The sequence below is a fragment of the Carcharodon carcharias genome, chromosome 5 (genome assembly GCF_017639515.1).
Source record: "Carcharodon carcharias isolate sCarCar2 chromosome 5, sCarCar2.pri, whole genome shotgun sequence".
Classification (NCBI taxonomy): Eukaryota; Metazoa; Chordata; class Chondrichthyes; order Lamniformes; family Lamnidae; genus Carcharodon; species Carcharodon carcharias.
The window spans coordinates 59,364,905-59,376,779 of record NC_054471.1 but is presented as its reverse complement, the minus strand read 5'-3'; the positions used below and the strand labels follow the sequence as shown (position 1 = coordinate 59,376,779).

At 45.4% G+C, this 11,875-nt stretch overlaps 1 protein-coding gene across 4 annotated transcripts in view; it reads right to left on the bottom strand.

Annotated features, from left to right (window-relative positions):
- Positions 1-3,405: 3,405 nt before the first annotated feature.
- LOC121277623 (cytochrome b5 reductase 4) overlaps positions 3,406-11,875 on the bottom strand; it is a 110,531-nt gene continuing 102,061 nt past the window's right edge. For all 4 annotated transcript variants that reach the window (XM_041187183.1, XM_041187184.1, XM_041187185.1 and 1 more), the window contains one exon: positions 3,406-4,079. In XM_041187183.1, the coding sequence (XP_041043117.1) occupies positions 4,025-4,079 (55 nt within the window). In that variant the 3' untranslated portion in view covers positions 3,406-4,024. The remainder of the gene's footprint in view (positions 4,080-11,875) is intronic.

Genomic DNA, 11,875 nt, shown 5'->3' with positions numbered 1-11,875 from the left:
CTCTGCCTCAACTAATCCCTGTGGCAAAGCAAGGTACCTCTCTCTGAAGAAACATTTCTCAGTCTCTCTGCTCTCCTCCTTTCTGAAGGTTTTGACTCTCATTAACTTAACGCTCCAGCGGCACCCTCTGGTACATTGTCAAATGGAGTCTTTATTCTTGTGTGGTCACAACCATGTGGGAATAAAACCAGTGACCTTTGCTCTTTTATGTATTATTATAATGTACTCCTGCAATATTTTCTGTAAAGAGTGGAATGAAAGAAAGAACAGCAAATGCACTAGTGGTGGAACTACATAAAAGGCTCCAAGGTGCAAAAAGTTAAAGCCGTGTTAAACCAATTATGCTGATACAGAACATATTATATTTGACATCCAAATCAAATATCAGAATAGATTATACATGAGATCTGTATCCAACATCAGAATGTCATACATTAAATCTATATCATACATTCAAATGTCATATGGGATTTATATCTTACATGGGAACATAAATGAAATCTATGTTTTGAATCAGATCGATATAATGGCAGGTTGCCATAGTGAATGCCCACTCCATTTAAAGCAACCCTATTTGGAAATGTGGATGCAAAGTTGAGAAATCGGTCCTATTATGTTTTACTAAATTATAAGTAGTGAAAATTAACTTCTCAATGTTCTTTTTTCCTTATTTTAAAAAATATTTATTTTACACTGAATATTGTTGAAAGGGGCGACATGTTGCTGAAGCTTTTTGCTTTGTACTCATCAGGGCAAACACAAGAATGCCAAATCCTGCAGGAGCACAACAATTAAAAGGAGAAAAGGGGGTGCTGATTGTTTGGCACATTGATTTGGATTGGCTGAGGTATTGCCATGGGGAAAGCCAATCAACCAGCACCCTTTTTTTCTGTAGTATAAATTGTGATTGTTTGAAATTTGGCATTCTTGCAGTTGTCCTGATGAGTGCAAGACAAAAAGCTTTGGAAACATGGCTCTTATTTTAGCAATATTCAAATTCTGTACTACCAAGCAGCTATTTATTTTAATGTTTACCTTATTTCTTAACCACATTTTGAATAAAGTAACATGAATGCGAGTATTTTGGCATGGTAAAAGGCAAAAAATATCATAGTAAATTTATCAACATGGTACTGTGCTGAATGCGCATCAACAGAAGGCTGATTGGAATTACCAAGAGGAAGAAAATGTAAGGATTAAATGGTAAAGGATAGGTTAAATGTTATGGGATTCAGTGAAGAGATAGTGAATTATTCTCAAGACACAATTGGGCACCGACTAATGTAGGGAATTGGAATGACTGTCTAGGCTGATAGAAGATGCTAAAAAAATGGGAGGAGTCACCAGAAAACCCCCATATAATGCTTACCTGGCTACACATGTACATCATTAAGTAAAATGATTTGAACAGAAAGTTTATATTTAACAGCAAAGCAATCATTGCAGGTCACATCCATTTCAGTCTTAAGGTGGAGCATAATTGTGCAAGGGTTATTATTCTTAGCTATTAAAGGGCCTCAATAAGAAGTTGGCAAAACTTTGCTTCATTTATATCCTATCATTGATGTCAGGGTGGCATCATACGCACAATATCAGAGTGATATGTAAATAATGTATGGTTCTTCTCTCTTCCAAAATAAATAAAACATATCAAACATTTGCTTTTCACAATTCACATTCAAATGACCTCTTTTCAGGTATCTGGGGCTGCATCTACCGGTTGGCGAGCAGGTGGGGGGTTGGGGCCTGCTGGCCGATGCGCTAAATGATGCAGGGTGATGTCGAGCGGCCGTCCGGACGTCAACCCGCATCATTTAGATTTTCAGTTCGGCAAGCGTGCAGCCGACTCGTGCGGGATGAGGTTTCATGAGGGTATTAAAATTTGAGTAAAATATTTAAATAAAAGAAATTGACATGTCCCAGCTTATGTGGCAGTGGTACATGAGGGGACATGGCAGGAATATGTTTTTCTGCCTTTAATGAAAGTTTGAATCTTGAGCTGATCTCCCTGAGGCAGCACTTTGCACTCCCAGTTCAGGAAATCCACCCCCCACCCTGCCCGCACTGGTAGCGCTTGCCGAGTGGACGTCATGATGGGCGGGCCTTAATTGGCCCGCCCACGTAAAATGGCTCAGCTCTCCCGACCGGGGTTGCCAATCGGGAACCCGCCACTCGCGCCCTCACCAGCACAATCCCCTTGATGGGGGGAAAATGCTGCCCCAAAACCTATATGTTACGACTTGTTGCAGGCCTGCAAGAAAGGCCAGAATCTTCCGGTCGGTGTGAGGAGGCGGGCCCCACTCGCCGACGCACAAAATGACGCATGGTGATGTCGGGCGTGCGTCCCAACCTCACCGCGCATCATTCTGATTCTCAGTTCGGCAGGCATGCACCGGAGTCGGCTGCACGCCCGCCAATCTGTCAAAGGCCTGTTAAGGCCACTTAAATATCAATTAAACTAACGGAGCTGCCCATCTAACCTTAAGGTCGGCGGGCAGGCAAAGAGCCCAGGCGGCCTTCGCATTTATCATAAAACCTCATCCATGGGTGGGATGAGGTTCCATGAAGGTTTTTAAAATTTAATTAAAATTCTTAATAAAAGTCATAGACATGTCGCAGCTCATGCGACACTGTCCGAGGGGACATGTCTTAACATTTTTTTTCTCTTTATTTAAAATTTTTAAATTCAGCTCCATGCCTCAGGGAGCTTTCTGCACTCTTTCACACACACGCGCGAAAAAGCCCAGGCCCTGACTCTCCCTCCTCCCCCTGCCCGCAAAGGGAGTGCACAGCACTTGATTGGCCCGGTAAAAAGGTGGCAGCAGCCAATCACAGGTGGCACTCGGCTGCTTGCCTGCCTGTGACTGCTCCTCCGACGGGGAGAAAATTCTCCCCAGTATTCCGCCTGCTTGATGCTTGAATATTGAATATTGGGATGGGTGTTCACGGATTGATAGGAAATAGTCTCGCCCAAGGGTTCAATTAATATTAGTGACTGTGTGTCTCCGTGGCTCAGCTAAACAAGTAATATTCAGCCACCCTATTCAGTAGTTTTGATGATATATAGGAGGTTCATTTGTACTTGCACTGGTTTTGCCTCTTTTCACCCACTGGCTTGGAATTACAATGCCAACCACAAAAATGTACTTCCTTCAATGATATTTTATCTTTTTTAAAATGAGAAAAACATTTCTTTCCCTCAGCCCATGGTGTTCACTTTGCAGGCACAGCCTAAATTAAGGACTTTATATCTGAGGAGTTGAGATCTCAAATGATGCCCTACCACTCAGTTACGACATGTTACAATACAACTGATCCTATGTTCCAAACATAACTATACAACTGACGGCATGAAGGTGCTCATTCTTACTTTGTGGAAAATATTGGAAACAATGGGTAAATCTGTTCAGGTTTGCATAAATATTTTATTGTACCTTTTAAAAAAAATTATAAATGTTCAAATTATAATTTTTCAAGAAATAATGTAATTGAATAAGTCATTTGAGAGTCATTTTATACAGCCTGCACTACAAGATATAGAAATCAGTGCATACTCCAGGCTCAATAAGGGATTACTATCATAAATTATTCACAAAATATAACTTACTGTTGTCAATAGTTTTCTAGAATACAGTAGAAATCTGTTTGAGGTCACAGAGTATCGCATCATCATAATACATCAAATTAGCCTTCAGTTACTGCAGGTACTATTAATATAAATCTACTTACACATTTAATATAATACAGGAAAAAAACTTAAGCCTCTCAAGAATACTTAACTGTGTACAATCAGATCATTGAGTATAAATTATATGTGCAAGTTCATTTAAAAAACTGAATGCATTCAGAATAATTATATCAAATGCAGCACACAAACCTAAACTAAGGCAGGAGTTATGCATAGGACAGTGCTATGTTTAACAATAACATTTTAATAAATGTTTTCAATAGAACCTGCTCAGCAGGTTTTCTGTAGTTGCACCAAAAATGACGTAACAGTTGCAGGGTTGTTGCTGATTGGCTGTTATCCGTTGAAAGCATGAATCTCTCCATTGTTAAATCCTAACTGTTTGAAAATGCTGTAGGGAGATACAATATAAGAACAATTAATACAGTGAATATTCTATTATTTAGAGTGATCAAAACATTACAAGGTGACAACAGTTCTCTAGTTTCAGCAGAGACGCTATGGGGGGAATGGAACACTTTTCCACACTGTTTTAGCATTGAGTACTCCATCTTGGGGCAGCATTATAATGCAGAGTAAAAGCTCCCCAATTCTGCTCCACTCCTGAAGGACATTTTCTACTTTATCAGTTCTGATTTTCCACACCAGGCATTAGAATGGCTTCTCTGAGCAAAACTGACATATTTTCTCTTAATTTATAATAAATATTGGGCCTGAACCTCCATGGAGTGGCATCAGAATCGGATTGCCACCCCATTCCTACTTTCTTGCGTGAAATCTTTTTTAATCTGACTTCGCCCAACTTTCTGATTCAAGATCGGGCAGTTCAGTGCATCCCCGGGGCCTAGCGTAGAGGCCACATCCCGTTTTTTACGGCACTATCTGCTAGGTAACTTAAAGGTCTAGCCAAGTTTAAAGGTCCCTGACAGGCCAGGGAGAAGGTAATTGCATGAGATAGATGGGTAGGAATTTGAGGGGTGGGGGAGGTTGGGTCAGGCCTTGGGTGGGAGAGGTGGGGGGGGGGGGGGGGGGGGGGGGGGGGGGGGGGCGGAGAATGGGGGAGATGAGGTAAGGCGGTGAAAGTCAGGAGTTGGGCCTTTGTGGGGAGTAGGAAACCCCTGGGTGGGGGTCAGGGAGGGGTGAGTGGGAAATCCCATGAGAGGAAACCCTGTGGTGGTAGGACATCTTTGTAGGGGGGTCGTGAGTCTTCGAGAGGGGGTAGTTGGGGTATTGGGTTGTGGTGGGGGAGGGAGTCCTGTGGAAATGTCGGTGTGGGGGTTCTCAAGTGCGTCTTTGGAATACCCCCTGGAAGTTACAGCCCAATTTTATATGCTGAGAAATTTCTATTCTGCGACTCTACTCACTAGGAACTTAACTGAGTTCCCTTCAAGAAACATTTTACACAGAAGGAAAACTTCATCCATAAGTCTGGACTGAATTTGAGAAGTACAAACATTTTAAAAGATTAAAGACAACAAAGAAGTAACACCAGAAAAAATACAAAACTGAGTTGAGAAAATAAATCTAGGACAAATTGGAAAAGGAAACTAAAAGTTATTTTTGCACCAATTAAAACAGATTCTGCCCAGGTTCATGGTAGGCAAAGTATTAAAGACACCTCCAAGGGTGTGAAACAATTCTATACTGAAAATGATTAGTTTGCCCTATACAAATCCAAGTTAAAACCTTTCTAAAAGGCTAACTCAGTACAATAATAAGAGATAAACTGGGGCTACATTTTCTGTTTGGCAGTGGGGGGCAGAGCGGGAGCAGACGCATGTGGGCGCGGACTCATTCGCTGCCCACGCTGCCATTTTACACGGGCGGACCAATTAAGGTGTAATGCCCGACTCCTGAGGCTAGCGGGAGGCGGTGGGATTGCATTGTCCGCCTGGTCCAATGGCGACCCGGCGGCCTGTTTATCAGAAGCGCTGGCAGCCTTTGCAAGGCTGCTCACAATGTCAAGTGGAAGTGCCCACCAGAGGGCTTCTGGTGAGCAGGCCAGGCTGGAGGGTAGGGCAGCGGGACGGGACAGGCCAGGCCGGAGGGTAGGACGGGGGGCCAGTGTGCCCCTTGTTTTTCTGATGACTGCCTTGCTGCCCTCCTCGAGGAGGTGGCAGCACAGCGGGATGTGCTGGTCCCCCAGGATGGGAGGAGGAGGCCACCCCCACATGACGAAACGTGCCTGGGGGGAGATGGCAGATGTAGTGAGCTCCCATGAGGTAGTGTGGCACACCTGGGTCCTGTGTCCTGTGCTCTGGCTGGGTGAGTACCATATCGGCATGGGTCATGTAACCAGCAGGTCGGCTTACCCCCTGCTGCCCACACCGTCCCCAAGCCTGAGTGTAGGGGCTGCATTAAATCATTGACGGCATTTGTCCTTTGCAGGGTGGGCCAGCAGATATTGCCCATGCTGAGGTCAGCCTGAGAGGGTGATGAAGAGATGTATATTGCCTCCACAACATGTGTTACACTGAATCCCACATGACTGGTGTGGGGGCAACCTGCAGGGGCTGCACCTAGGCGCTGTGTTTGAACTCCAGGACATGTGCAAGTCAGGGTGATGACATGCTGGGAGGGGAGCTTCAAGGTGGCATAGCAACGAACCATATGCTGCGCCCTGCATTCCACATGTTTGCGCCTCCTTGCTATGGAAGGATATACCGTGTGGTGCCTAATGTGATGCAGGCAGCATGTGTCCATGGCTCGGGGGGGTGTGGAGTAGGCCTCTTCATGTGAGTGTTCGGCAGCAGCGGGGTGAGGAGGCTCTGCAGCCCTGATAGGTCCCACACTGGTTGGGGTGGGCCTTCCGTGAAGAGGGTCCATGTGCAATTTTCACTAATCAATGCTTGTCTCTCATTTTCTGGAGAAGAATACTCATAACGCAGCAGAGCGTGCGAGGACTGGTGACGGCCAGGCGCAGATCGCCTTTCTTAACCGCTTCGAGCAGGAGGCCATGAATCTGGAGAGGCGCCATGCACCCTGGTCCACTGGTGTCAGTGAGGCTGGGATGCCACGGCCAGGTATTTATGCCCAGCATCATCAGAGCAGCAGAAGCCCCCTCTCACACCTGAAGGGCCTGAAGTCTCACCAGCATCACACCATTTTTGTGAAGCAGGCACCAGTGCAGATACTAGCACCTCTGTGGGAATTCGAACATCGGCTAGTGTCCAGGGGCACAGTGGTGAGTGCACTTCACAGTCGCTGGAGGAGCTGGCAGAGACAGAGAGTGCCCATGGCGCCAGCAGTCGGAGGACTGCAGGGGACTAGGCACATGCTCAGTTGGTGCCTGATGATGTGCCTCTGGAGTTGTTCGCGACGCAGCAGGTGTAGGAAATGTGGCCGAGTGTGTGGGAGCATCTGGGGGAGATACATGAGGCTATGCTTGGCTTGGTCTACGTCGTGGAGGAGTGTATGCAGACGATTGTTGAAGCTATGAGCCACATGTCCGAGTGCCGTGCGTCCTCCATGGAGAGTGGCGACGCTCGTGGAAAGGCTCCCCCAGGGGACCCATCATGGCTTCCTGGGGATGCGCTCTGACCAGCAAGCCCTCACATTGGCATTGACCTCAGCTGGTCAGTGCCAGTGTGGGAGGTGGCTTGGGCATCAACTTCCCCAGCTTGGTGGCCATCCATCCATGGTGAGCAGGGAGGTCCAGGGCGGCCTCATGTCAGTGCAGCAGCTGCCCGGTGTCTCTGCGGGCACCTCAGGGCACTCCGGATGAGGGTGGCAGTTCCTCTGCCCCTCTCCCAGCGACTATAGCATCCAGTGAGGCAGTGATGACTGGGGAGATGCCAGCTGTGGAACTGGCCGCTCCCTCCCAGGCGGGACCAGCACTGGCTGCACGGGCCAGAGGACGACTGCCAAGGTCATCGAGGCCAACAGGACAGCAGAGTCAGCAGGCTGGCTCAGATGCCATTCCGAGCGATGGGGCAGCACCAAGACGCAGCCACCTGGAAACATAAACATAAGGCACCTTAGGTAAACCGCAGGTTTCTTGCTGGTGCATTTTTGTTGGCTCAAGATGAGGTCCTTATGATTTGTTTTCTTTGGTAACACTATTCTCTTTTTTTTTGGAATAAGTTGGTTTGCTTGACAGAATTAATTCAGATATGTTGCCATGGTTGAGGATGCCTCTTTTCTTCTGCTTCTGAATGGTTTCCAAAACTGCAATGAGTGCTTGGTTGGACATTCAGCTTTATTAACAAGGCCCTTAGTGACTGTTCCTAACCTGGCAGATTTTGCACTTAGGTGTCGAGTATCGAGCCTACAGCCCAGGCTTGTACTGGTGGTCCATCTGTGGTGAGTTAGCTGAGGGTTCGTTGGATTAAAGCCTCCCAGGTGTCAGCGTCTACCCGCTCAGCAGTTCCCTGTGCGTGTTCACCTTTGGACTCACTGCTGGACTCATCGTGTGCAGCCGCAGCCTCTGCGTCGACGTCTTCATCGTCCACTGCGTCATCCCTTTCCAGCGCAAGATTGTGGAGAGCGCAGCATGCAACCACTATCAGTGACACACAATCTGGGGGGTACTGGAGTGCGCCCCCCCCCCCCCCCCCCCCCCCCCCCCCCCCCCCCCCCCCACCACCCCCCGAGCAGTCCAGGCATTGGAATCGCATCTTGAGAAGACCGATGGCTCCCTCCACTACAGCCCTTATGGAGGCGTGGTTCCTATTGTACCGCTGCTCAGCTTCTGATGTTGGAAAGCGGAGAGGGGTCATGAGCCACCTTCTGAGGAGATAGCCTTTGTTACCCATGATCTGAGGACCATGACCATGAAACCATTGCCGATTGTTGTAAAAACCAGAAAAAGAAATCTGCTGTCCTTACTTGGTCTAGCCTACATGTGACTCCAGACCACAGCAATGTGATTGACTCTTAAATGCCCTCTGAACAAGGGCAGTTAGGGATGGGCAATAAATGCTGGCCTGGCTAGTGATGCCCACATCCAATGAATAATAAAAAAAAAAAAGCCTGATACTCTCAGAATTATATCTTACAACCAATGTCCCAGACACAACCAGCACAAAAATCCCTGAATTGTCTTGTCCCACTGGCAGGACAAACCCAGCAGAGGCAGCAGTACAGTGATATACAGTAGGGAGGGAGTTGCTCTAGGAATCCTCAACATCGACACCAGACTCCATGAAGTCCCATGGCATCAGGTCAAAAATGGGCATGCCCTTCTGCACTCTTCATTGAACCAGGGTTGATCCCTTGGCTTGATGGAATTGGTAGAATGACTGATATGTGAAGCCTTCAGGGTACAGGTTGTAGTTGAATACAATCCTGCTACTGAGACTAGCTTTCAATTCCAGATGTTTTTGATCAACTAAATTTATTAATTCATTGAATTTAAATTCCATTGGCTGCTGCAGTGCAATTTGAACCAGCCCCTATGCTGATGGCTCACAGTGCCTCAAGGAAGCCCAGTTTTTGAGCTGCTAGATCTGTTCTGAATCTATCAAATTTAACACAGTCAGACAACATGATGGGGGGCATGGTTCATCTTCTAGTCACTCTTAGCTATGGACAGATGCAGCTGTGATAGGTAGACTGGGTAAGGGCAAGGTCTAATAGTGTTCTCGCTCTTGTTAGTTCCCTCACCACCTGCTGCAGGCCCAGTCTGGTGGATATGCCCTTCTGGACTTGACTAGCTCAGCCATAGTGGTGTTACCAAGCTACCCTTGGTGTGGACATTGATGTCCCCAACTTGGTGTACATACTGTGCCTTTGCCATCCTCAGTGCTTCTTCCAAGTGGTGTTCCATGTGGATAAGTACTGATTCGTAAGCTGAGTTAGGGCAGTGGTGGTAATCAGCAGGAGGTTTCCTTATCCAGGCTTGACCTGATGTTCTAAGACTTCATGGAGTCCACAGTTAATATTGATCCCCAGGGCAACTCCCTCCCAACTGTATAACATTTTGCCGTCACCTCTGCTGGTGAGACAGGACATACCCCAGGGATGGTGATGGTGGTGTCTGGGAGGTATGATTCTGAGAGTATGAATATGTCAGGCTATTACTTGACTAGTCTGTAAATCAGCTCTGCCAATTTTGCCAAAGCCCCAGATGTTAGTAAGGAACACTTGGCAGGATATTGTTTCCAGTACTTAAGTTGGTGCCAAGTGGCCAGTTTGATTTTATTCCTTTTTGATCTTTCTGCAGTGTTTTGGTACATCTCAGTGGCTTGCTAGGCCATTTCCGAGGACAATTAAGAGTCAACCACATTGTTGTGGGTCTGGAGTCACATGTAGGCCACACCAGATAAGGACAGCAGATTTCCTTCCCTAAAGGACATTAGTGAACCAAATGGGTTTTTACAACAATTGATGATAGTTTCATGGTCACCATTACTGAGGCTAGCTTTCAATTCCAGATTTTTTTGATAAATTCAATTTATTAATTCATTGAATTTTTAAATTCCATTGGCTGCTGTGATAGGATTTGATCCTATATCCCTAGAGCACTGGCTTGGACCTCTGGATTACTAGTCCAGTGACATTACTACTATGTCACCATCTTTGCCTATACAGAATTGATTATGGTCACAAGAAGCAGGAGCACGCAGCATTCACAAGATAGGTGAGTTGATGGCGGAAATAGAAATAAATGGGCTTGATATGGTAGCCATTATGCAGATGTGGTTGCAAAGTGTCCAAGGCTGGGAACTCAATATTCAAGCATATTTGGTGTTTCAAAAGGATAGCAGTAAAGGAGGAGATGGAGTAGCTTTGTTAATAAAGGATGAGATGAGTACAGTAATGAGAAATGAAGTTGGTTCCAAGGATCAAAATGTAGAATCATTTTGGGTGGAGATAAGAAATAGCAATGGAAAGCCGAGACTATTAGGAGTAATAATAGGCCCCCTAATAGTAGCTATACTGTAGGGCAAAGTATAAATCAATAAATAATGCAGACTTATAAGAAAGGTAGAGCAATAATTGTAGGTAATTTTATTCTTTATATAGATTGGACAAAAAAATTGGCAAAGGTAGGCTTAAGGACAAGTTCATATAGTGTATTCGGGACAGTTTCTTAGAACAATACATTATTGAACTAACTAGGAACAAATTATTTTACATCTGGTAATGTGTAATGAGGCTATTAATTAATGATTTCATAGTAAAGGATCCTCTAAGGAAGAGTGATCAGAATAAAATAAGAATTTTACATTTGGTTTGAGGGTGAGAAACATGGGTCTGAAACAGGTGTCTTAAATTTAAACAAAGACAATTCGAAAGATACGAAGACAGAGTTGGCTAAAACATACTGGAAAAATAGGTTAAGTAGTTTGACGGTAGATAAGCAGTGGCGGACATTTAAGGAGCTATTTCATAATACTCACCAAAGATATAATCAATTGAGGAAAAAAGACTCCACAAGAAGGATGAAACATCTGTAGCTAAGTAAGAAAGTTAAGGATGGTATCATCATCCCTCCTTACCCCTGAAGGTCGATTTCCTCCATTGCCAATTTTCGACTGCACCTCTCACAATGCTCAACTCACCCCCAATGTCCGATTTCGCAGCCTCCACAACTCCCAGTGTTTGACTTCCCTGTCCTTTGTGACTTGATGCCCTCCCACTCTCTGTGATGTCTGACTTATCTCTGATCTGCTCCTTAGCCCGAGTACCAGCCAGGCTGTCATCTGCCAGCCAGACTGTCATTCAGGCAGGAAAGCAGTAGAAAAAATTTAAAACCAATCTCACCAATAAATTTCGCAAGACCTGTTCGCAACCCTTCCAGACTTCCTGTTCACAAATTCTATCTAACACTTCCCACTTTCTTTCGGACTCAGGATTATTATTGGGATCAGGGTTTCCACTTTCTAAGCTGTTTTATGGAACAGTGAAAGTCCATTATAATATAAATATGGGAAGCAACACACATTGATTAGTTTGCTGCTAACTTGGCAAAACCAGAGTGTCAAAGCATATCAAAACGGTGCTGGAATCTGTCAGCCTTTCACGTCGTTATTTTTTCAAATGCTGTTTTATTGCTTACATTAACATTAGTGAGTTCCAGGCCTTGATTCATTATTGGGCTCCCTGGAATGTCAGGTATATTATCCTCTTCTTTTACTGTGAAGACTGACACAATATAAAACTTGAACAAATCTGTCATGTCCTTATTTTCATTTACAATTTTACCCCAATCTGTTTTTAAAGGCCCCAAATTACCCTTGACTG